This window comes from Hypomesus transpacificus, chromosome 3 (assembly GCF_021917145.1).
Source record: "Hypomesus transpacificus isolate Combined female chromosome 3, fHypTra1, whole genome shotgun sequence".
Taxonomy (NCBI): domain Eukaryota; kingdom Metazoa; phylum Chordata; class Actinopteri; order Osmeriformes; family Osmeridae; genus Hypomesus; species Hypomesus transpacificus.
The window spans coordinates 7,502,277-7,527,171 of record NC_061062.1 but is presented as its reverse complement, the minus strand read 5'-3'; the positions used below and the strand labels follow the sequence as shown (position 1 = coordinate 7,527,171).

Sequence of the window (24,895 nt, the reverse complement as noted above, 5' to 3'; positions counted from 1 at the left end):
ATCAGGTAGTCTGTATTACAATAGTTACTTCTCACTCAAATACTGAATCTTCCAAAGTTATATGGACTAATACAGTATAAACAATCAACAATAGACAAGTGTTTGAATGTTTAGGATACATCCCTGTTTCCCCCAACCTGTCAGATCCTCTATTTAACACTATGTCACTGCTTCTCTATAGACAGAAGTGTGATAAATCTTTTTCAACTGAATGAGTTTAGACACGCAATACATTCTTACATGGGCTGGGCAATCACTTAGGAAAAAGTCACCTGATTCTAAGGGCTTGTGAATTATCTCATTCCATCTCCATGGCAATGGTGCCTCAAGCAGTCGTGATAATGTTTAGATTGTTAAATTGTTTGAAAGCCAGTTTAAGCAGTCCAAAAAACTGAAATAGTTTTACAGGAACCATCAGATAATTGTCACATTTGTTTCAAAATATACTTTTTCCGCATGCACATACTGTACCTTTTTCATTTGTTTACAACTTTGCAATTGTACTTAATTACAGTTTGTATCTAGCACAATAATACTACGTACTACAAAAGCTTAATTTATTTAAGGTTTTCCATTACCTCATGAAATGATACAATAAACATACAAATATTTTTCCCATCCTTCCCCCAATATATGGCATTTTTTCTCATTGCAGATTCCTGAAGTAAAAGGGTTCCACAAACGTCCTGGAAAGGTATGGATCATTTGATTTGAAGTCTCCTGTTGCCAATTCTTTGGACGCATCACAGCACAACATATTAGGGTTTACAAAGCCCTTTTTTCAGTTAGTAAATTGCCCACACCGTCTAGTACCAGGGAAAACAGAGTTGTTGAAGGAATCCTAATGCATCATTTCCTTTATCAGCTCGTCATCTATGAGAATGCCCAGTGTGGGGGACAAGCACATGAGCTTTACTGTGATATGGAGGATGCCACCATGATGAAACTTTCACCCGTCTTCTCAGCCAGGGTCATTAGAGGATGGTAGGAAACTTTTACCCTGTGTGAATTATTTAGAGGCTCTCCTAATTTACCGGCTTTAAAGCAATCTGTGACAAGATTGTAAAGGTGCAACAAACAAAAAAATATTTGCACAGCTTGAATCCATCTAGTCATGTCAGAACATTGATGGTCTCAAGGAAGAGGAGGAAAGCCTCTGAGATATGTCCATTCACAGAATGTGAGAAATGTAGATATGTTTATTAAGGTAGCTGAGAGTAAAATAGATACATTTGTATATTTACTTACTCAGAATTTAAAGTTCCTACCAGATTAAGAGGTAATCGGAGGAAGTGCAGTGGACAAAGGCATTTGTGGCCAACTTTTCATGTTGCTAATGTTTGAACATTATTGTCAAATTGTCAAAAGCTACTCTGAGGTTCATATTTTTCCTCCTGTAGCTGGATCCTGTATGAAAAGCCAGGATTCCAGGGGCGTACCATTGCTCTTGAAGAGGGAACCACAGAGCTATCCAACATATGGGGAGAGGAGGTGGACCCCAAGGCACAGGATGAATTGGGCCAGCCCATTCTAACATTGCCCATGGTGGTTGGTTCTATTCGTCTGGCTGTGAGGGTGAGACATGTAGAGAAACAGATTGTCCTTTACTCATCTCTTGTGTCACTCAAAACAATGTTACTTTTTGTGATGGACTATGCGCTATTTCAATCTTTCAAAAACGCACTTCATTCTAAATGTCTAAATGTTTGCCAAATATTTCCATGTTACTAGAATTCAACATGGGGTTTTGATTTCTCTCCATTAATGTAGATGTTGGGCATGTTTCCTGTTTTGTGTATGACAGGACTACAGTGTCCCACGGATTGACCTGTACGCTGAGGTCAACGGAATGGGGAGGATGTCATCCTACTGCGATGACACCATAGAGACCGGCTCATTCGGCGTCCCACAGAACACCGGCTCCATTAAAGTCCACTCTGGAGTGTGAGTTTCTCCCTCTGCTTTATCCTACCCCCAATATAACCCAGCATGGGGTCACTTTAACCACAGCTTCGACCACAGACTGACCATGTACATCTTGGTGGTTGTTGGTGTGATTATAGTTCTTGACCATGATTCAAGAACAAGGTGTTGGTGTGATTAGAATGTTGAGAACCAGGAAGCCTCCGTGAGCAGAATTGTAATTGTTGTTGGCAAGTAGGTAAAAACAAAAAACACTCTGTGGCAATAGCAAAGACAATATAACTTGAGAAAGTCTGTATGTCTTAACTTGAAGGAATGCAGGCCGGCTTGCATCTGCTTGTAACAGTAATGTAGCCTGAGGTTGCTTAATCACACTTATTTCATTTTAACAGGAAGGGTCCACTTTTGTAAATGAGTACACATACAGTATACTGCAAGTTTAATGCAGAGTTTTGTACAGCTGTCAATAATTGGAAATTATGTATTTGTAAACAAGTGTGTTGATTGGTTAATAATATGTACCTTGTTGTTAGGTGAGTCTTTCAATGTGTGTGTGTGTGCAGTGCACTCCCATAGGAGTCAACCTGTTCAGTTCCTTAGAGTTTTTGAGAATGCCTTGTTACTTCCACCCAGGGCAGTGTGAATGCCACACCCTGACATGATTCTGTGATGAGTTGACGGTGTTTATGAACAAATGAAATGCCAGCTGTCTTAGTAATGGCGTGATTGGAAATCCATGACTATTGTCTCTTTTAATATTTGTGTGTGTGTGTGTGTGCACGCGGGTCCTTGTGTGTGTGTGTGTGTGTGTGTGTGCTTCCCTTCTCCCCACTCTCTAAAGCTGGCTACTATGGAGTGATCCTGGTTTCGGAGGTCTGGTGGCCTTGCTGGAGGTGGGAGAGTACCCCTGCCCCGAGGCCTGGGGATTCCCACAGCCCTTCATTGGATCTCTTCGACCACTCAAAATGGTACTGGCATATATTGGTAGCAATTTGTGTTTGTTTATTTATTGACTGCTCAAATGGCTTCTTCTAACTACAGTATATGATTTTGTGTCTCTAACAGGGTGGATTGAAGGTGGAAAGTCCCAATGAAGTAAAGGTAGGATTATGTTTATATAAACCATATATCAACATATATCATATATCACCATACTGTACTACATGTGTGTTTGATCTGTGTATGTGCTTATGAAGTCTGATTAGGTTTATTTTGAGGGCAACAACAACCGTAACGCCAAAATGCCCTTTTTGGTAAACAAAACATTTACAAGAAATGTACCGTATATATTAAAATAAAGTGAGCATTAAATGTGTTAATACTGTAAAGCAATGGTTGGGTTCAGACAAGTTATAGACCAACTGTGAAGTATTTAAAACAGCTCCGCAATTATTTAGCAATACACTCATAGCTGTATTATTTTAATGCTGCTTTGGCTGTGGCTACGCTACTGGCGAGAGATCCATGCTTGTTCGTGCAGCAGAACTGGCACGTGGCTCCACAGGGTGTGGCGTCCAGGATCTCTGTTCTCAGGCAATAATACACTCAGCATACCAGACTAAAAACAATCATCAATGTGTACTCACCAGGCCTGGACTGGTAATCTGGCATACCGGGTGGGCTGACGCACTTGGGGTAGATATGATATTTAATATATATATATATAAATCTTTATATGTATATTTAAAAAAATATATATAAAGTTAAAATTGGCCAACGACCGGCCCATAAAGCAGGGACAGCGGCCCATTGGTTCATTTTCCATACTGACACTGGGCTGGCCCAATCACATCTCTTAACAGGCTCCACCCCTCCCCCTCTGTTTCTTGTGTCAGATGCAGTGGCTCAGAGCCAGAAATCTGTGGATTAGGATGGAGAAACAAAAGGGCAAAGGGGACGGGGGTGAAGTTGAGGGCCCCAAAAAGTACAAGTCTAGAGGTTGATGCCTGAACATGTGCAGAAATAACCAACACGTTTAGTGCTGTAGCTTCAGTTTCTAAGCCTACAGTACCTGACTTTGGGTAAAAACAGGTGAACATAGAACATGGAGGAGAGGTGACTGGCCATGGCACCTGTGTCCGACAGATTATGGTGGGCCAGTCTGAGCAAAAATGCCAGGCCCATTTTTTTTGTCCTGGTCCAGCCCTGGTCCTCACAGAACATTTTAATCCACTGAGGAAGCTATACTACAGCAAATCATACTCTTATTAGCAAGTGGTAGGGGCATTGAAGGGGCAATCCCACCTAAATTGCCAAATGACATACATGCAGTGTACTAAATATGACCTGAAATGGTGACACGCTGTTAAGATTTACAACCAAACCTCACACAGAAGGTGTACCCTACCCCATTGTGTCACTGTCAATCCCTCACAAACATGTTGTATTTGAACAGCACAATACCTGGGCCCAACTCACAGTGTGGGTTGAGCTATGTCTAGTGCTCCGGTCCCTAGCCCGCAGCAGAGCTGGAATCTGCTGAATGACTGGCATGCTGCCCTTACGCAAGCCGGGCCTGGAGCTGGCACAGCAACTATCTCAGCAGACCCCTCCCTCCCTCTCCATCCCTCAGGCCATGGTGTACGAGAAGCCCGGGTTTGAGGGCAAGTGCCTGGAGATCGACGGTGACGTGTATAACCTGGGAGAGGGAGAGGAATCAACGGAGGAAGAGGAGGAGACAGAGGGGACGTGGAAGTCACTGAGTTCCGTTGGGTCTATCAAAATCCTCGGTGGGCTGTGAGTGCTTCAATCTCAAGCGTATCTCGGAAACTACACATTTTTGATAACTTATAGCAAATATTTCACTCTGATGTTTCACTCAGACCCATCTCTCCACCCTTTATTTGTCTTGTGACATGAGTATGTGTCTCATCTGGTTGCAGCTGGGTGGGCTTCAACCAGCCACAGTTTGAGGGTCGTCAGTTCCTCCTGGAAGAGGGAGAGTACACAGAATGCAGGGAGTGGGGGGGCTACGGCGACACGCTTCTATCACTACGTCCTGTGCTCTCTGTAAGTACCACACAGCACATCTACACTTCACTTTCTTTCAGGTTTGCGTAATGCTTTCCACAACGCGGGCAAGTTTATACGTGCAATCATTTTGAGGTTTACTATGTATTTTACTGCCCAGTATACTGTAGTCAGTATATTACTAAAAAGATATATTTTTGTGTTGAGTTTTTATTTGTCTCTGTTTGTGTAGAATTTCCTGGCCCCCCAATTGAAGCTTTTCAGTGAGAGGGACTTTAGAGAACGGGGGCTAAACGTGGACCTGCTGGGGCCTGTTTTAAACATGGAGGACACTGGGTTTGGTACCAAGACACAGTCCATCAATGTGCTGGGTGGAGTGTAAGTTTGTCTCTATGCTACCTGAAACACAAATTAAGTGAATTAGTGAGATGGACGGTATAACATGGAAGGAAAACTAATCAGCGAGCATTGGTGTTTGGTGCATTGGAACTTTACAAAATGCTGCCAGATAACAACAGGGGTGTAGTCATCACACACAACCCTCTCGAATAATACACACACAACACACCACCCTCCCCCACACTCAAACCCAATACTGGAGGGCAGAAGCTTTCAAGAAGGGTGTACATGTCACGTTTTGGTAATCTATACCGAAGGTTAGACAAAGCTTCTAAAACTAGATTGTATTCCCAGGCCAAGCCTTCTCTGTAAGATATCTGGGTGTGTGGATAATATAAAACAAGCTTAATATGTAAACGGCTATCACCCATACACTACCACTGAATGACTGATATATTTACATATTAACCAATTGTTTTTATATGTAAACAAATTGAACACCTGTTTTACATGATTCACCTGACACCTGATTTAGTGAGTTAGCGTATTTAAGTAATTTCGAGAATGCATGTCACAATACAGTACGTTTCTGTAAACCGATGGTTTACGTAAGTGTCATAGAAGCCAGATGCAGGTGTCTCTAGCCAGAGGCAGTTGACAAGCATAAAGTAGGGCAAGCCACCTTATCTCACCTGTGGTGACCTTTATGCATCCTTCATGAAGCCTCCTACTGTTTACTGCTCAGCGAGTCATCAAGCTAATTATTACAACTATTAATGAAGGAGCTAGGAGGAAGAGTTAGTCGTTATAGGGGCTGCTTCGTCATACAGTGTGTTCAGTCTCTTAGCCTTTAAATTGCACAGTGCGGTGTGGTCTCAAGGTCTGTGTGTGTACTTTTGTGTATGTGTTTGTTCTAAACAGATGGGTGGCCTTTGAGAACCCGGGGTTCGCTGGGGAAGTCTACGTTCTGGAGAAGGGACTCTACGGAAGCCCGGAGGACTGGGGGGCCCGGAACCTCAGGATCTCCTCAGTTCAACCCGTTTTCCAGGTTAACTACATATATCTGACCGGATTCAGTAGTATGATGCAGTCATATAAACCACCATAACCCTGATTGAAATCACAAAGTTGTGTAGATCGCTTCAAATAATTTTCATTGATTTCCCTCATATTTTACATACACTTATGTGTCACTTCTAGGATAACCTAGTTGGATCAAACAAGTTTAAGGTGAGATCCTCATGCTTTTTCATTAATAATTGACAGTTTAACTGATAACAATAACAAGTGTGTCTACCTCTGCGCTGTATCGCAAAATTGCCTCTTGGAGGACGTTCAAGTTGTCAAAGTCGAAGTCTATGTCCTTGTGAGGCCTGTGTGTGTGTAGGGAGTTACTTCACAGCATGGCTCCCCCGTGAGCAGCAGTAAACCCATAGTGCTCTCCGTGGTCTGCCTAGGTACTGCTGTACCCGGAGCCAGGGTTCCAGGGCAAAACCCTGGTCCTGGAGGACAGTGTTGCCACCCTGGATGAGGCATTCTCCCCATGCTCCTGCAGGGTGCTGGCTGGCAGGTGAGCACTGTGTCAGCTGCACTTTCCACTATCCATGGCAGAACCATGATCAAACTTGTATTGGATGGTTTGGAAACTCACTATCGTGCTCTAGGGGATGCATGTCTGGTTTCTGGTGAAAATTAGGAAAAATTAGGAAACTTATTTTGGACCTAGGAGAAGAAGTTAAAGTTGTTTGTGTGTGTTATGTTTCAGCTGGGTGGCATATGAAGGGCCCCAGTGCACAGGTCACATGTATGTGCTTGAGGAGGGAGAATACCAGACCCCAGAGGCCATAGGCTGTCTAGGACCTGACTTCACCATCAGCTCCATACAGACTCTGGGACACGTGCGTACCGACCGACGGGCTGTTTGTGTGTGTGTCTGTGTTCACATTTGTGTGGTCAAGTCAAATAGCATCGCTCTTGAACGCTTTTGTGGAAAGTTTGTGTTGGATGGAAAAGTCTGGGTGTGTTTTCCAGCGTCCTGTTTTCCGACACATCTCTCACTCTCCATGTGTCTCTCGTGCTCTCCCTCCAGGAGTTCTCTCTGCCCTCCATCACCTTGTTTTGTAAGGCTGGCTGTAGGGGGCGTCGGACAGTGTTGGCAGCTGGAGTGGTGAACCTAAGGCTAGCTGGACTGGATGGACACATACGCTCCCTAGTGGTCGATGGAGGAATGTACGTAAGCTCTGAACTCGCTCCCATGTCTTGGACTTCAAATAGAAAATATAGTTATGGAGTTTTCAAACGTTTGTGTTTTCTAAAGTATTTTTAATATTGGTCTTGTTTGTTACAGTCCTGCGACGCCCACAGATGTCAGATTATATATTTATTTTACTGTCAATCCTTTAGATTTATTGATTGCTATCAGGATGGGAAGTTTATTTCAGCGAATATGACAAAAAGTATGTCTCAACATTACCAACCCTGCCTTCACGTGTTAGATTACAGTGTCCTGCTGTTGGCTAGTACACAGCACCATGAATTATTGGTGGTACAGTAAGCTATGTGGTATATTTGTTTTTTTTTCTTTCCAGGTGGGTGCTGTATGAGAATTCAAACTATCGCGGACGCCAATTCCTGCTACAGCCAGGACAAATAGGGGATTGGTGCAAGTTCAGCAGCTGGCAGCAAATAGGCTCCATCCGTCCACTGTTACAGGTACTGGTGGGGGAGGGGGCAGGAGGGTGGGTTCATTAATTCTATCATTTAAGTCGTGTGCATGGTAGGGAATGTGTGTTCACCTCTGTATTCCAGCTGGCCTCATGGTATCTGTGTACTGACGTCACTGGCATTTGCAGAAGCAGGTGTACTTCCGTCTGCGTAGCAGGGAGACTGGCTGCCTGATGACCCTGTCAGGTTCCATAGATGACATCAAGCTGATGAGGGTGCAGGCTCTGGAGGAGACTGGCGGGGTGGAGCAGTTGTGGCTCTACCAGGATGGGCTGCTGTCCTGCAAGGTGGGTCTTCACCCGGCCCAGGGTGGAAGCATCATGTGACCCAAATCATGCAAAACATGAAGGCCATTGCCGACCCCTGTGGAGTGGGGCTTCATGAGTCAGGAGCAGAAGTGTTTGTTGGTTAGAGTAACTTACCTGGAGCGTGGTGTATGATTTATTATTGGTAATTGTATCATCGCAAGACAGTTGTGTGTGTATTTAGATACATTGCTATCCATTCTGTCATCCATGTTTCTGCCATAGTAGAAGAAAATCTTCCAAACGTTTAAAGTGACAGTGAAAGTTACAGTACCAAATGCTTTGGCAGTGTTTAACGCAAGACTAAGTTCCTGTCCTTGGCATCTTTTCCTTTCAAACCAAATGAAGCTTAATGGACTTGTCAACAATGTCAGTTGCCAAATAACTCAATACAGACCTATCTGGGGAGGAAATAAGTTATCTAATGGACCTGCACCTAATTCTCTCTTCCTTTCCACCTCTTCTCTCTCCTCTTTCTACTCCTCCCCATCCTTCCCTCTTTTTCCTTTCCTTCTACAGCTGGTGGAGGACTGTTGTCTGGAAACAACAGGTAGCATGGTGATGGCAGGCAGCAGGCTGAATGTGTCCCCAGAGCGGGGAAAGGAGGGTCAACTGTGGAGTGTCACTCCTGATGGCTTAGTTCGGAATCACCTCAAACCTGACCTAGTCCTGGAGGTTAAAGGTGAGACCACCATTCTTCAATACACTGATTAATGTCTGAGGTCATTCAAAAGCAGTGATATAGGCTTTATCGTCTCCTGAGAAATGTTTGCTCAATGTATGTCATAAAGCTGTAGGACAAAATGTAATGCAAACCATGCTTCTTATCTGGATATAGAATTGAGTGGATCTTTTTGTTGTGTAACTTTATCAGTTCTAGCGTTTATCCTATGGCGCCATCACATGGTCAGTTTGTGAATTGCAGTTACACAAGAACAGAATGAGCCGACGGAGATGTTTATTTCCTTAAAACATAATTTCTACCTCTCACTAATTCATTTTAATGGATGTTTTCAGTGATGATTTGTGTCCTTGTCTGTCTCCTTAGGTGGTCAACAGTATGATAAACATCAAGTGATTCTTAATACTTTTGATGAGAGCAAACAGAACCAACGATGGGCCCTGGAGATTATATAATGGAGTCTCAGACAGTTTTATTGATGCCCTGCTGTGGACTGCTTTCTAATGCATCCCTGTCATCGAACCCAGTGATCTCTGACACCTGTGGTGGAGGATTGAGGATGCAGCTCCACCACCAGAAACTGTTGTCTGTACAAGCTAGGCTAAGTGCTCTAATGGTTAGCGATTCACATTTGCTTTCAAAGCGCTGCACCGCAAAACCGTCATCAAACTGAACTTGGATATACATTTTTTATACTCTGGACTTTTTTTTATACTCCTCAATTCACAGACAGAACCATGTTTCCACAAAAAGGTCCTCCTAAAAAAAACAAAGTAAACGATGGCATAAGTGTTTACAATGCTTTATCAATGACATCCAGTATACTGGATAGTGGGTACTGTTACCATCACAGTTCATTGGTTAGTTTTCCTTCTTAGCTTATGCCTCCAACTGAAGCAGAGCATTCCAAACGAGACAGACTTTGTTGCTGTATCTGAAGATAACTTGAGATTTACACACCATATCAATGCTGCTTGGCTTATATCAATGTTTGTAATATCACAGTACATGACGACCAAGATGAAAATTCCACATAAAGGATGTTTGTGATTTTCAAGTGTATAAACTAGATATTTTTCAATACATATTTTCCACAATTTATAGTTGCAGATTTAAGGGTATGAGTGTTGGGTGTATGCTGCAGATTTCATTAAACACTGTTGCAACTACTGGGTCTTAAATGTAAAACATACATGTAAGTAATTGCTGTTGTGTTTGAAAATAATAAAGAGCATTTGTTTTGTTGCTTGTGTTCCTTATTGTGAAGTCCCTTACACACACTGAATGATTATGCACCCATGAAGAATGAGCATGCTTACCATACATAGTGTACATTCTCTCTCAGCCATACACATAACACAAATACGTCAAGTTTGAAGCCATCAAATTCACAGATGCCAATTTTAAACTCGGCCTTTCACAAAATATCTTTCGTTACCATATCAGATTGTGTTCCGTTATCATTTCAAATGCTTAATTGTCCACTCTGGGTTGCCATAAAACAATTGTATTTACCGCTACCAAAGGTTTTTTATTGAAAACCTCTCAGCAAGGGTACCACAACACTACACACTGATTTCCTTCTGAAAGTATGGCTCTTAAAATGACTTAAACATCGATGGCTTCCTAATCAGTGGTGTGTTCAAGGACGCTCTTCCAGGAGACAGGCCACAGAGGGCCCAGCAGGGTGGAGGGGTGTACGAGGCTGCATGGTTACACAGAGGGCCCAGCAGGATGGAGGGGTGTACAAGGCTGCATGGTTACACAGAGGGTCCAGCAGGGTGGAGGGGTGTACGAGGCTGCATGGTTACACAGAGGGCCCAGCAGGGTGGAGGGGTGTACGAGGCTGCATGGTTACACAGAGGGTCCAGCAGGATGGAGGGGTGTACGAGGCTGCATGGTTACACAGAGGGTCCAGCAGGGTGGAGGGGTGTACGAGGCTGCATGGTTACACAGAGGGCCCAGCAGGGTGGAGGGGTGTACGAGGCTGCATGGTTACACGGAGGCTCCGCTGCTGATGTGGACGACTGTCTTCCCGCGGGCGTGGCCCTTCTCCATCTTCTGGAAGGCCTGCGGCACCTGGGAGAAGCCAAACTCCTCGTCCACCACTGCTCGAATCTGGGAGACAGGAACAGGAAGTGTCAGGCTCTGGCACCAGGAGGGATGTCAGACACCGGTGACAGACATGTGACAAAGCAGAGCTGAGGGGCTCGAGTGTAAACGTCGATACATTTCCAGGTGTCCAAAAATATTTCGAAATATGAATTTAAGTATTTGGACACCTGACCAACACACCTCTTTGAGCGTGTTTGGACATGTTCTGACACACACACACACACACAGACAGAACCAAGCGGAAGCACAGTATGAGGACACTCCTCCCTAAATCCTTATTTCAGTTTAACAATGCCATGCACTGGATATACACAGCACTTCCTTTTTCAGGTCCTCTGTACTGTAAACACCTGACCTTGTTGTCACGGAACAAGGCCTGTCTTTGTACAGAGAAGTGTGGTGCCATGATGTCATGGTTGTGTGTGTGGGGGGACAGGAATCCAGCCAGGTCCAGGCTGGGTAGCTAGCCCAGAGGCCCGAGACAAAAGGTTGGGATTATTGGGCCTATTGGAGCGGGGATTAGGGCAGCATTCCAGTCCTGTGGCAACTCAGCACAGTCCGAGACAGCAAGTCATCATCTGACCGACTGCCACTGACTGAATGTGGGTGGGTGTTTTATCTCTTTATTTACCATTCCTTTTAGCAGGGCGTCCCACTGTGAAAAGATTCACTTTGCAAAGTGCCCTACCTACATGTGTACAATAAGGAACTAATTAACAAACTATTACAAATATCGGAATAAAAGTCCCTACAAGTTCGTGCACAAGCGTATGGGCTTGGAACAATATTTGCAGTCAAGCTGTATGAAATGTAGAGATTGTATGCAGTAGTCACAATATTCCTCATACTTAAGTATCCATGTTATTGCTTTGTTTTCATTCAACATGCTAAATTGATCTAGAGCTGATAATTATCCATGATCAGATCTACAATACATAGTTTGTTTTCCTGAGCCTGTCTGCTTTGGGTCTAATGGAAAGGTCCAAGGTTACTCTTGTAGGTTATGTCAGAAAAGCTCAAACTTGCATCAAATTCTGTGCCTGGAAATACAAGTATTTTTTTTGTTTGTTTTTTGGGTTAGCAGTACGGTTTTAGTTAGAAATTAAATCTTTCAAACTGCCAAAAATATTCCATTCGGGTGGAAACAGTCACTAAAGCACATTCAAAAGTGACTTAATTCATTCCATTTACGGTATGGCACAACAAAGCTTTTTCACACAATCTAGGTTAGAAACATATCTGATGTCTCTGAGTGGAGCAGAAGGGAGAGTCATCACTTCCAGCAATGTTGAGACAAAAGGGTGAGTGAATCCCACACGACTGAGGCCGTGCCCAGGTGGGCTAGTGACACACTTCCCTGTATATGTGACACATGCTATTGTGCGTGCATTAGGAACCTACTTGTTTAGAACACAAAATGAGATTGTTCCAGAGAAACACATCTGATGGACTGCTAAAGGAGTGAACACCGTGATAATCACGAAGACACTGAGGACTTCTGAAATGTCTCTGCCACTGCTTACTAGTAGTACTATGTTAGCTGTATTGTTATGTCACACACTCTAGGCTAGAAATGGACAGGATCTAACATCTGTAGAGATAAGAGATCGTTTTCACCAGAATGAACACGTTTGTGAATGGTTTTTACACGAGTATAACCTTCACAACCAGAACATTTGTTCACGGTCCTCCAGGAGATTGAGTCTGGCATTATAACCACACTGGGCTTAAGGATTGATTCTGTTTGCTGAAGGACCTGATTTGATTCAATAGTTCTTTGGTGTATAGCCTTTTAATAATAAAAAATGAAATAAAATAATAGTTCCCAACTTCCTCTCAAGTCAATTAATCATATAAATGAAACTAATTTGTTGACTGAAACAAACATGACATTAACGTGATCCAATGTCCTGCTTGTGACTTGTTTATAAAATGTGCATAAGCATACAAGGTTAGGCTTATGTCTGGCTTAAAACGTAGGACCTGCTACACATCATCCAAACTGTACCATACCTTTGCTTCGTCTACCATCTCGCTGATATCATCCAGGACAGGTCCGTTGGGTGCAAAGAACCCCCAACGATAGTGCACACCCTTGGTTAAGTTCTGGGGAGACACAGAAGACACACAGTTTGTTCTATTTTCTACCTTGTAGAAACACACCTATTTACTCCAGTGCGTTTCCCTCTTTTTAGTGTGGCTAAATGAACACCCTCGGTCCAACTCTGGCCTCAGTCTCTGCCAACCTTCAGACAAGGTCAGAAAACAAACAGACAGCTGTCAGTATTGACTTATGACAATGACAAACACTTTCAGGGCACACTTCAAAAGCCCAAACCAAACACTGTATGTTACACAATTATGTTATGCTATGACCTTGCTATGACCCCCTTAGGGTTTCAGCCCTTAGGGGGGGGTGTACCCCCGGAAAAAGGTAGAGCAACATGTATTATATAAGGATGTCTGTGGACACTATGTAGGAATGGATCTAATTTGCCTACCCTAAAGGTAATTTGCAGTTGCTGTGGGTCTGTCATGTGCTTATTTTCCAAGTCAAATTGGCTTTAAAAAAAAAATAGATAAGATGGGTCAGTTGTGGATGTAAACTTGCTTTGGCAGGCCCTCTCAAACCCACAACAGCATCTGTGACTTACTGTGTGTTAATGGAAGACAAAACCGAAAAAAAGTGAAGATAAAAACCAAACACAAAATGTGTGTTTACCTTTAAGGCCTTAGTCAACACAGTAGCTCCGGTCTGGAGCATTCCATCGGCGATGCCCAGTAAATCGGTGTTCTGGAGAAAAGGCGTGACCAAAGTGACGTACTTGGCACCGCACCAGGGCTTGAGCAGATCCAGAGCCCAGCGCTCTGTGTCCCCTCCTATGTTGTCGAGGATGAAGTCGAACCTGATGATGAGAATAAGAGACAGAGATAAGAGGGGGGGCAGAGTGGGAGGAAGAAAAAGATATAGGGGAGATAGAGAATGGAGCAGAAGATAGGGAGAAGGGAAGGGGGGAAACAAAAAAGGGAGAAGGTTCGAGAGGTAGAGGGAGGGAGAGAAGGAAAGAGCGAGAAGGAGAGCGTATGGGAGACACGGGGAGAGAGGGTAGAAAAGGCACAGGGTAGAGAGAGATTGGTCGAAATAGAGGAGCACCAGGAAATATATGTGCGTGTGCATGTGTTCTCGACTCACTTCTCCAGTGCTCTAAGGGGCACTTCCACAGGGCCAGCAGTGTAGTCTACCACATGATCAGCTCCCAGTCCCCTCACCAGCCTCTCAGCATTCATAGAGCAGGTCACCGTCACATGTGCACCCCAGGCCTTTACCAACTGAAAAATACAGAACAATTAGTTTGATGCATTGAGGAGAACATTCATGCACAAAACTAATGATGTTCCTTATTTGCAAGACTAAAAAGCAGAAGCTTTTTCACTCCTGAATGAAATGTCAACAACACTGTGTCATGCGAGTTTAATACTTTAATTTAAGAGGAAGACGAAGTAACCTTTACTGGTCATGGAGTGTGAAACAGACACCCAGACATGGAGCTTTGGAGCTGGGTCAGAACGACGACCTGTGTTACCTGACCCCCCATAGACAGACTATGTTTCCAAGTTCAGCCCTATAGCTCTACATGACAACATTTCTATAATGTCACTGAATACGGTGTGTCCTGTTTACTTGGCTGAAACACTATGAATGCATTTAGTATTGTATTTTACTGTGTGTGTATAGGACTTATATTTGTGAAATGAATAGGATTACCGGTATGTGTGAATGGTAGGTTAGAAAGGTACAGTGCACTGATGTAGAGTGTGTTTCTAACTACATTGTGTGTGTGTGTGTGTGTGTGTTTGTGTGTGTTACCTGTATGGCAAATGTCCCTACTCCACCGGATCCTCCAAGAATCAGAATGCTGTATAAAGGAAGAGAATAGACTCAAAATCACTATGAAATATGAGTTTATTTTCAAAATCCATTCAAGTATTCAGTATCCTCAGGAATTGGGCTATTAATCAGAAGGTTGCCGGTTCGATTCCTGGTCGTGCTAAATGACATGTCCTCGGAAAAGGCACTTCACCCTACTTGCCTTGGGGAGAGTCCCTGTACTTACTGTAAATCGCTAAATGACTAAATGTAAATCCTATAACAACTGGTCATTGAAGTTCTACTTCATCTACTTCAAATGACTGTTGGTGTGCCTGTCCAATAAAAGTGTTAGGCCTAATTTCCAAAGTGTTATCAATGACTACAATTCAAGCGTATCCAAGTACTCATTACCAACAAGTCTAACTCAAAGGGATCACTGGTTGGTAATATAGGGGCAAACCTTGGATGAATGAGAAGAGAAAAAGAGGTTTAGGGTGGTTAGAAACAGAACAAAATGGCATGTGTATGTGTGTCTGAGTGTGTCTGCATCAAACCATCTCTTCGTGCGAGACTATGTACACAAGTGAAGGTGCATCTCTGAAGACCTTGGACGAAGATCCACAAGGTCACCTACCGCTTCCCAGCACAGTTGTCTTTGTTGATCCCTCCCGTGTTGACAATGGCGGACCAGGCCGTGGCTGCTACGTAGGGCACAGCCGCCGCCTCCGTGTGGCTGAGCGACTTTGGCTTACGGCCCACCTGGCACGGACACAAAATGGCCGCCAGTTACAATGACAAACCGTGGCTGGAGCCGTTGCTGTGTGCAACTGTCGAGTCAACATAAGGGTGGATTGTGCATAACAGTGTCAACTATGCTACTCATTACAAATACGGTTACTTTAATGTGGATTTGTGTATTAGGTTTTATTAGAACAAGTCAGAATGTGAATTTGCTCTATAGCAAATGTGTTTGCCATTTAAGATTGTAGACGTATGCGTATAGGTTTGGTACCTCATTGGCACTTAGCACTACAAACTCTGCCAAGCTTCCTTGCTTCCATGGTGGAATGGCTGCCCACACCTGGGTTGAAAAACAAATCATGACAAAGACATGAACAACACTTTCATGATGTTACATAATACATGATTATCTATTTATTCCATGGCACATATAGGATGTACCGTTTGGAGAAGTAGGCTGCTACATTTCGGGGGAAGTGCCTACAGAACCACTCCCATTTGAAAGGTGTTTTACCTGCTACTCAATGAAAAGATTGACTTTTGTTGACACTCTGGTGATGCATTGCCTGGTTGGCCCAGGGGTGGTTTGGTTATGCAATGTCCTGCTCCTCATATTGGCAACTCAATTCAGTCCACAGAGGGCAAGAGAAAATAGAAGGTGGCTATTGTCATAGCCCACTGACTAAATAAAGAGGTGCTGACACGACTTCATCATGGGTGAGCACCGAAGGGCCTAGATTCACTTGGAGATGAGATGCACACACAGTGTAGCGTACACACACGTGTGCAAATGGATACACACACACACACACAAGAGTGCAGGCACACTCAGAAGGCTCACAATACACCTCACTAAACCACTCAGTAAACAAGAAGCAAAGTGTTATTTCCGCACCATTCCGGTGTACAGGTTGTTACCTCATCCCCCTCTTTGAAGTAGGCCACGTCCAGACCACACTCCATGATAACTCCAGACACATCTCTGCCCAGTATAAGGGGGAACTCACTTCCTGTTTGGTTGAGGTTCAGGGGATCTCGTTTCACAGCCAGAGTGGCAGCCCCATAGCCACCTATGTGGACCAACAAAAAAAAAAAGAATTAGCCTCAAGTCTTGAATTAAAAGCAAGTTCTCATACAGGACAGCAAAACCAGATTCCTTATTTATCAAGATTTTGACCATTAAGCCTAAATATTTTTAGACCATTATTAGGTAACTTTTCTTTTTGTTGTGTTGCTTCCAATAATAAAGTGTTTACTTGCCATAACTACTACTGTTTTTTTTACATATCCCTAGTGCTGATGATGAGTGACACTCACCTCTCATGCTGACATCGATAGGATTCAGACCTGCTGCATGAACTTTGACCATGACCTCGTTGGGATAATGGATGATAGGGAAAGTGGCGTTTTTTGTGAACCGCAGAACTTCGTTATTGCCATATTTATCGATAACCCATGCAGGCATGATTGTCATGCGACTTTTTGTTGTACTGAACCATCTCTCCTGACCACTCGAGATCAATGTTGTCACACAAGGTGCTCTATTGAAACAACGCAACCACCGACTGCACGCCACTCCAATTAAATTGTGCATTCTGTTTTGCGTTCAAAATAATAGCGCTTTGTTTTTGTTTGTATCTTGCTTCAGTGTAACACTTGCATTGACACGACTAAAACCACAAATAGTGAATGACATAACGCTCAGCTTAGCTAGCTGAACAACTTCATAAATGCTTATCGTTTAAAAAACTTTGCAAGATATGTATCTTTAGCTGGCTAGCGTCTCTTACTAATCACTGGACTCAATTGTCGTTATGAATGCTATCCTTGATCAACAAAACGAATATTAAATTTAGCTAGGTAGCTAACAGTCAGGTTTAGCTCTCGACTCCAAACCTTCGAATCTTTAGACGCAACCAATTGACGTGTCGAACCCTCTCCAAACACCCAATCACAGAACGTAATGTTGGCGTGCATGATTTGAAACAAACATGGCAGCCTCCTGTACTCATACACATGAAGGTTGCTGGAAATTTGACAGCTATAGTTAACTAAATGAAGAATGGAAAAATGTTGAGCTTGTCAATAAAAGAGGTAAGCAATGTGAGATTATGGTCTATAACGTTAACAAGTCTAGTATAGTCCATAAGGTTTCATGTATTTGAATGGCATGCACTTGCTAGCTAGCGAACAACCTTAATTACAAAATTAAATACACCTTCCTTTCTAGTTGATTTGATTTGTAGAACTAACCATCGTCTGGACTGAAAAACATGGTAAATTGATCCCGAACTAGTCAAACAAGTTTGTCAAGTCCTGAGGGATTCCCTTCCCCCTCAGAACTCTCTTGACTCTGATCAGGATGCTAGTTACCCTGAATAGTTACCCTGATTCAGGGTTACTCTATCGAACATTAGCACTAGCTACAGCAGAAGTAGCTTTTTAGTGTGCAATTAGGGTAACACTATCATCCTGATCCGAGTTAAATTAAAGGTCACACGTGGATGTTACATGGAGTTATTTCTTAATTACCTAGGTCTCTTTGGCATTGAGGGAGGGTAGGATTTCTCCTACGGAACTGTGTCTCAAATGCCTCAACAGGATCAAGAAAACACAAAGCCTCAATGCCTACATCACTGTGACAGAGGAGCTGGCATTGAAACAGGCTCAGGAAGCCGAGGACAGGCTCCTCAAAGGTGAGAGTGTGTTGATGTGCATCTGTCTCTCACTCACTGGGTTTCCATCTCCCCTACTCATTCTATGTCATAGTTGACAGTTTAATGGTTTGTTACTCCCTACTGTCATTTCACTCATTTTCCAGGTGCACCTAAAGGTCCTCTAGATGGAATCCCCTTTGCTGTGAAAGACAACTTCTGCACAGAGAAGATCAAGACCACCTGTGCCTCAATTATGCTTAAAGGTCTCTCCACTCTGAACAACCTACCATGTTTTATATAATTGTGCTATCATGTGATTGCTGAGGTAACAGTACAGCAGCAATTATCCAAACTTTTGTTTGTTTTGTAGACTACATCCCACCTTACAATGCCACGGTGGTTCAGAAGCTTTTCAACCAAGGAGCCGTTCTAATGGGAAAGACCAACATGGATGAATTTGCAATGGGGCAAGGCTGTTATTGACATACAAAGTATACTTGTAGTGCATGATATTGGAGTATTACATCTGTTAGTTACAGTTGTCAAAGTTAGGCTGCTTCATTCTCCAGAGCAGGCAGCACTGACGGTGCATTCGGACCAGTCCGGAACCCTTGGAGCTACTCAGCCCCATACAAAGATCTAACAGGGGCGGAGCCAGAATCTGACTGGGTCATATCTGGAGGTAGCTCCGGAGGAAGTGCAGCAGCTGTGGCGTCTCTTACCACCTTTCTGTGAGTGGGTAGAAAGTAGAATTGGTTGCAAACTGTACTGAGAGAAACGTATCTATTACGTATCTATTTATTTGAATTAATACCATTGGACACCATTCCATTGTTATTCTATTCTCTAATAATCCATATTATACACTATGAATTAAAATCATGGCAACTTAACTATAGTTAGAACTGCTCTGTTTGTCATTAATACTAACAGTTAAAACGTCATTGTCTTTGTGACATACTGTTGGTGTGTCCCCTTCCCCCAGGGCTTTGGGGTCAGATACGGGTGGTTCCACTCGTAACCCGGGGGCTCTGTGTGGGGTGGTGGCCTTGAAGCCCACCTACGGCCTGGTCTCCAGACACGGCCTCATCCCCCTGGTCAACTCCATGGACGTACCTGGCATCATGACCCGAAGCGTCCATGATGCTGCCACCATCCTCGGTAGGTCATGTAGTAGAACATCCTGTTACGACTTTTTTTCCCATTGCGGGTTAGGGTGATACAGTGCCCAGATAAATGTCAACAACAGTAGAACTCAGCTATGTTTAATAGAGAAAGTGAAAGTATTTCTACACACACATGGTGACTAAACCTCAAAGGATTGAGACAAAACCGCCATGTGGCCACAAGAAAATCACTTGATGGTGAGGAGAATTAGGAAAAGGCTTCAATTTGCCAGGGAGCTGCTATGGAAAGGTTGTTATTTTTATTTTTTTTGAAAAGAAGGCCAGTCTTAGCAATCGAGGAAAAATGTAACATTGAGTTTTACATCGCCTAATTAGAGTGTATTTACTATCACATAACTAATGGAGAGGAATGCATGACTACTAGCCCACAGTGTAGATCCTGGTTGTGTATTACAGGTGTACTCCAAGGCCATGATGTCAGAGACTCAACAACAGTCCCCAGCCCTCCTTCACATGAAGAGCTACCAGAGGACCTGGATGTGAAGAACCTACGTGTAGGCATTCCTAAGGTGAGATAGGAACTTTCATCTCAAAACCTCGAGTACCTTAAGACGTCTCTGTTTAGGATTCATATACATTTCAATAACCATTTTAAGTCCTGGAAATCTAAATGGCCCTTTTATTTAGCCTATTGATCATTAAATCAAATGTTTTTATGTATACTAAGCATACTTAACAAATGTATCATTCAGCATTTGTTTCTTTAAATATGTTTATATTTAGGCCCGGGTTCAATGTGGTACGCATGGTACGCGCTCTTATCTGGAAAGCCACTGGGGCACCCAGACAACTCTGCAATTGTTGATATTCTTTCAATGTTATATCTGCATGACCCCATGGCTAGGAGTACCATGCCCTGGGTTTGTCGGCAAAGACGTTAGACCAGTGGGTCCGCGTGGCAGACATGTTTGAGCGAGCTGGGGCACGGGTGGAGCAGGTGTCCCTCCCCCACACCCAGCACTCCATCGTCTGCTACCATGTCCTGTGCCACGCAGAGGTGGCGTCCAATATGGCACGCTTCGACGGCCTTGAATACGGTAGGGCATTTGGATATATTGACCTCAGCAGTCAATATACATGTATTCCTTATATTGATATATGGTTTCTTCCTAATGTTGACCAATCTTTTGGGGGATTAATTAGCAAGTCAAACCAACAGTATAGGGTGTTCAATATTTGGAAATTGTCTCCTGCAGGCCACCGTAGCAGTGTGGACAGTTCAACGGAGGCTATGTATGCCACAACACGCCACAAAGGCTTCAACAGCGTTGTCCGAGGGCGGATACTGTCTGGGAACTACTTCCTGCTCAAACAGTAAGAGAGGAAGATCCAACAGTTCTACATCGGGTACCTGTAACATGAAACAAAATGAAAGTTCTGTCCAAACAATATTGATTTCACTATTTATTGCAATGGAAACAGGTTTGTCTTTGGTGGTGTGGATCTATCTAAGGGGAAACTTTGTGCCTAGGAGCATAGCTATCCTAGCACAAGTACATACAAAAACAAGGCAGGGAGCATTTACATTACATTTATTCATTTATCAGACGCTTATATCCAAAGCGTCTTCCAAGAGAGAGCTTTACAAAAGTGCATAGGTCAATGATCATAAGCTACAACTAACCAACAAGCACCACAAGTTCCTCCAGTGTTTCCCGCAGCACTTTTCAGTTAAAGCGGCCGCCTAAGCAACTCACCTGCCGCCTTAACTACGTCGTAAAATTTTTTAATAGCGATATCATCTGTGTTACTCTGTCCTGTTTTCTTCCTTCAACTCCAAAACGCCAGTCTCCCTTCCCTGCAGAACGCATTAATCTATCGCACAAACCCCCCCCCCCCCGGTCTGACGGTAAACCCCACTCTACCACCTCAACTAACACATTTTCTGCAGGAAGATCCAACAATCCAAAATGAAGTCTGCATTCATACATGCATAGTAACACTGTTTTGAACCCTATTATTCAATTTTGTGCAATCAACACCGTCGCCTCCGTTTTTTCAGGAACTACGAGCACTACTTTGTGAAGGCCCAGCAGGTCCGACGGCTGATAGTGGAAGACTTCAAGAGTGTGTTCCGTTCGGGCATCGACGTGCTACTTACGCCTACCACACTTGGTGATGCGGCGCACCATGCCGAGTTCATGCAGGAAGACAATCGCACACGCAGTGCCCAGGAAGACATCTTCACACAGTCTGTCAACATGGCAGGTACCTAAACACAAAGGAAATATGCAGTTCTTCATTACTACATAACACACACAGGAAGATGTATAAATGTCAGGCCGGGAACAATTTTTTTGCTCCTTCCCTACTGAACGGGGACTGTGGAGGACTGTTCGATATGATGGCAGGGAATCAACTCGTTGATGATATCTAACTGCATCTTTGAAATTTGCATACCCTTACCTGTAACCGCTACACAATCAATGGCATATCTTTGTCATAGGAGAGAAGCATTTTCATTTATGAAAAGGGCACCAATCTCCAATACAAACATATTTCACTCAGTGGTTGCAGAAGACCAAACGTGATGCCTCTGAAAGACGAATAAATGACAAACAGATTTAAGCCTGCTGTAAAACCGGTCACATATAAAGTGTGCAACACTAAAAACATTACTAAAATATGGTGCAAAGAATAAGAAACAAGCATGTCAAACATGACATTAAAAGCTGTGCTGAACAGTAGTTACTGAAATACAGCTTTAAATGATCGTTCTATCGTGTCTTTCCCAGTTGTCATCTTCCTCTTCACTATTGAGACCACTTCTCAAGCGTTGTGTGCGAGAAGGTGTGAAGACAGTCCTTTTGGAACAGTAGCTTCCACAGGGGTGGTGGAAAGTCTCCTCCGCAGTTAGCATAAAGTCATCAAGGTGCAAATGAGTGACCAGTGGGAAAGGGGGTCGATTATTGCGATCTTTACCAATACAGCCCTACATAAACATAGCGTGCAGTCATACTCTCATTGACAAGAACATGCACACACATTTTCGGGCACAACATGGTACAATTGTGAATAACTATTGAAACCCTGTTCTAGTTTGTCTTCTTTCTCTAATCTTTCTCCAGTGCCCAACACTGAATCACCATTCAGCTGTTAGGGTTCATCATTAAATACTCCCTCCTCAAAGGGATTTTTACTCTGTGAACCCATTGTATGATGTTAATCAGATAAGTTATACACTACTTCAAACAAATCTCCAAATAGACAAATAGCTTTGAAGGCAGTTGAAGTTTCACATTTTTCCTTCAAACAACCTTCTCTCTCTCTCTTCTAGGTCTTCCTGCTGTTTCTGTTCCAACTGCTTTGTCAGACCGAGGCCTCCCCATTGGTCTGCAGCTAATAGGCCCCGCCCTTCAGGACAGGAAGCTGCTGGCCGTCGCCCAATGGATAGAGCAGAGGGTGGGATTTCCCTCCATCAGTTACCATAGCAATACGGACAAGGGGATGGAAGGCACCATGTTGGAGAAGACATCCATTCCATGAGAAGGGCTCTGAACGTATATACTCTTGTCTTCTTTATTTAAGGGCCTATACTATCACTGGATGCTTTTGGTCATGATAGGACCCTAAATGGTAAAACCTGGTTGAATGTTTAGTCTGTGTATAAAATAACCTCATTCATTTTGCACCATGGTGTTCTCACAATTCTTGTCTTGTGTTTGTCCACAAAAGTTAACTGTCAAAAATGCCATGAACTCCTTTTCTAGGCCCACACAAAACATTTAAGGTTATCATTTAACTTTGGTTTCCCAATTTAATAACCATTTCCTTGTGATAAGGTTATCACAATGGGACTGGTATGCCTACCTTCTTCATGAAGAGTCTGGTGGTCAAGCCATCAGTGTCAAACAGGGTTACCAGGACACTCGGGGCCTACGTGTTCTCTACCTTAAGTTCAGACGAAAAACATACAAGGGCCAACAATTTGGATCATGTTGAATGTTGACTTGGTCTTGGAAGGTATTCTAAGTCTGTATTTGCAAACTTCAATGAACACTCAACTTTTAGTACACTTATATAACATATCATATCAGCAATAACTAAATATTTTGATCTGTCACTTCTCTCATAGGACATTTCAGTTTAAATCAGTCATATATAATCAACTAAATTGAAATTGATCCTATGAAGTGATCAGGCCAAAGCAAAGGGCCGTTTAGAACCTTCAAACACCAGTGCTCTGTGATGACTCCAAGTTGGCCTTATCCAGCCTCATGCCCTCCACTCACACTATCTGGCCTTGTCACTCAGCACCTTAGTTGAGAAATGGAAACAACATGTCTTGCTGCCCTCTGGATGGACAGAGAGATGGATGGCCAAAGGAAGACTGGATGGATAGATTGAGTACACTTACTGGACCATGCTCATCCATCTCAGTAAATATCTAGATGACTGCTTGCAGTCTAGAATGTCAGAGCTATTCGGTGGTATTTCAGCTCTTTTCCTGTAAGTATGAATAGGGGAGTGGACCTCAGGGCTCCTAATTTGTTTCTGACCTGAACCCAAATGCCACCCTTGCTCAGCTGCAATGACTCCTACAGAGGCGTGCTTCGTGACAGCTTGCCGGCGTCCCCCCCACAAATCTAAATCTAGGCGGGAGGAGAGTGAGGGACAGAAAAGGCTTGCTTTATAAACGGACAAGACAGGCTTTAATGAGAGGATATGCCCCCATACATGCCCCTAAAGTTTGCCCCAAACACTGAGACAAACACACAAACCCACTTTCTAACAGAGACTTCCTCTAAATGTCATTGAGAACACCTCAAAGGACACTTTTTCTTCACATCATAAAGGAATTTGTCTACTGCAAACTGTACACATGGAAATATTCCCTGAAACCTGCTAGTTATATTGTGATCAAGATATGCAAATACATTATCTATACATTGGTCATGAGTTTTACATATCTACATATTTGACTGATGTAGACTGAATATGATATCCTGCAAGGCTATGGCTGTCCCTTCAGAAAGAAAAAAAAAACTTTTATTGTTCACTTTACAGTTTTTGTGTTTTGTACTTATATGTTTGGTAAAGTAATATCCTTTGATGCTGAATTTGAATTTGTAGAATATTTTTCCTGTACATATTGTAAAAACGATGTAGGGTCAACAAGTTTGCAGCATAAACAGATACATTACTAGGTTTGTAGAAGAGGGGGGAATTAACAAAAGATCAAGCTTAGCAAAGGCAGAGATTTAGTTGACTCACTCCAGTACTGAGTGCACTGTTCCATCTCCAAAGTGGATGTATTAACATATCCTAGACTGGATAGCCATGCGTCTGACCAAATTCCTAAACCACACACTCAAGGCAGCTGACATGTGTATCGTGGCAATGGTGGTATTTTGATTGACAGACGCCCACTGTCCTGTGGT

General features: G+C 43.2%; 3 protein-coding genes across 4 annotated transcripts in view; 2 read left to right on the top strand and 1 right to left on the bottom strand.

The window, feature by feature from the left end:
- crybg1a (crystallin beta-gamma domain containing 1a) overlaps nucleotides 1-9,481 on the top strand; it is a 30,640-nt gene extending 21,159 nt beyond the window's left edge. Inside the window, exons 6-23 of one of the 2 annotated variants that reach the window (XM_047018251.1) lie at nucleotides 656-694; nucleotides 866-984; nucleotides 1,401-1,575; nucleotides 1,805-1,944; nucleotides 2,765-2,891; nucleotides 2,989-3,024; nucleotides 4,496-4,659; nucleotides 4,806-4,932; nucleotides 5,126-5,271; nucleotides 6,154-6,280; nucleotides 6,433-6,462; nucleotides 6,690-6,802; nucleotides 6,998-7,130; nucleotides 7,322-7,461; nucleotides 7,821-7,944; nucleotides 8,085-8,243; nucleotides 8,781-8,943; nucleotides 9,310-9,481. In XM_047018251.1, the coding sequence (XP_046874207.1) occupies nucleotides 656-694; nucleotides 866-984; nucleotides 1,401-1,575; nucleotides 1,805-1,944; nucleotides 2,765-2,891; nucleotides 2,989-3,024; nucleotides 4,496-4,659; nucleotides 4,806-4,932; nucleotides 5,126-5,271; nucleotides 6,154-6,280; nucleotides 6,433-6,462; nucleotides 6,690-6,802; nucleotides 6,998-7,130; nucleotides 7,322-7,461; nucleotides 7,821-7,944; nucleotides 8,085-8,243; nucleotides 8,781-8,943; nucleotides 9,310-9,398 (2,151 nt within the window). In that variant the 3' untranslated portion in view covers nucleotides 9,399-9,481. Of the gene's footprint in view, nucleotides 1-655; nucleotides 695-865; nucleotides 985-1,400; nucleotides 1,576-1,804; nucleotides 1,945-2,764; nucleotides 2,892-2,988; nucleotides 3,025-4,495; nucleotides 4,660-4,805; nucleotides 4,933-5,125; nucleotides 5,272-6,153; nucleotides 6,281-6,432; nucleotides 6,463-6,689; nucleotides 6,803-6,997; nucleotides 7,131-7,321; nucleotides 7,462-7,820; nucleotides 7,945-8,040; nucleotides 8,244-8,780; nucleotides 8,944-9,309 lie in introns of those variants that run through there. The other variant, XM_047018252.1, reaches the window with a different exon arrangement.
- Nucleotides 9,419-17,576, bottom strand: rtn4ip1 (reticulon 4 interacting protein 1). The gene is made up of 9 exons (XM_047018254.1): nucleotides 16,988-17,576; nucleotides 16,589-16,740; nucleotides 15,942-16,010; nucleotides 15,564-15,688; nucleotides 14,927-14,975; nucleotides 14,252-14,388; nucleotides 13,781-13,964; nucleotides 13,072-13,164; nucleotides 9,419-11,061 (listed from the first exon to the last, which is right to left on the bottom strand). The coding sequence occupies exons 1-9, from the start codon at nucleotides 17,262-17,264 to the stop codon at nucleotides 10,939-10,941; spliced, it is 1,209 nt and encodes a 402-aa protein (XP_046874210.1). The 5' UTR covers nucleotides 17,265-17,576; the 3' UTR covers nucleotides 9,419-10,938.
- qrsl1 (glutaminyl-tRNA amidotransferase subunit QRSL1) lies at nucleotides 17,295-23,148 on the top strand. Its single transcript, XM_047018253.1, has 11 exons — nucleotides 17,295-17,764; nucleotides 18,207-18,366; nucleotides 18,492-18,590; nucleotides 18,698-18,794; nucleotides 18,897-19,058; nucleotides 19,313-19,488; nucleotides 19,911-20,023; nucleotides 20,359-20,551; nucleotides 20,711-20,828; nucleotides 21,517-21,722; nucleotides 22,792-23,148. Exons 1-11 carry the CDS (start codon nucleotides 17,726-17,728, stop codon nucleotides 22,998-23,000), a joined length of 1,572 nt encoding a protein of 523 aa, XP_046874209.1. The 5' UTR covers nucleotides 17,295-17,725; the 3' UTR covers nucleotides 23,001-23,148.
- Nucleotides 23,149-24,895: the final 1,747 nt, after the last annotated feature.

Excerpts from the sequence above, each read along its gene's own strand:
- qrsl1 (XM_047018253.1), top strand. The coding sequence starts at position 17,726 with ATGAAGAATGGAAAAATGTTGAGCTTGTCAATAAAAGAG. Across the intron at positions 17,765-18,206 it reads TGAGCTTGTCAATAAAAGAG|GTCTCTTTGGCATTGAGGGA; the intron begins GTAAGCAATGTG and ends TTAATTACCTAG. Across the intron at positions 19,059-19,312 it reads GCGTCTCTTACCACCTTTCT|GGCTTTGGGGTCAGATACGG; the intron begins GTGAGTGGGTAG and ends CCCTTCCCCCAG.
- rtn4ip1 (XM_047018254.1), bottom strand. The coding sequence starts at position 17,264 with ATGCACAATTTAATTGGAGTGGCGTGCAGTCGGTGGTTGCGTTGTTTC. Across the intron at positions 13,965-14,251 it reads CCCCTTAGAGCACTGGAGAA|GTTCGACTTCATCCTCGACA; the intron begins GTGAGTCGAGAA and ends TCTCATCATCAG. Across the intron at positions 13,165-13,780 it reads TGTTGACTAAGGCCTTAAAG|AACTTAACCAAGGGTGTGCA; the intron begins GTAAACACACAT and ends GTGTCTCCCCAG.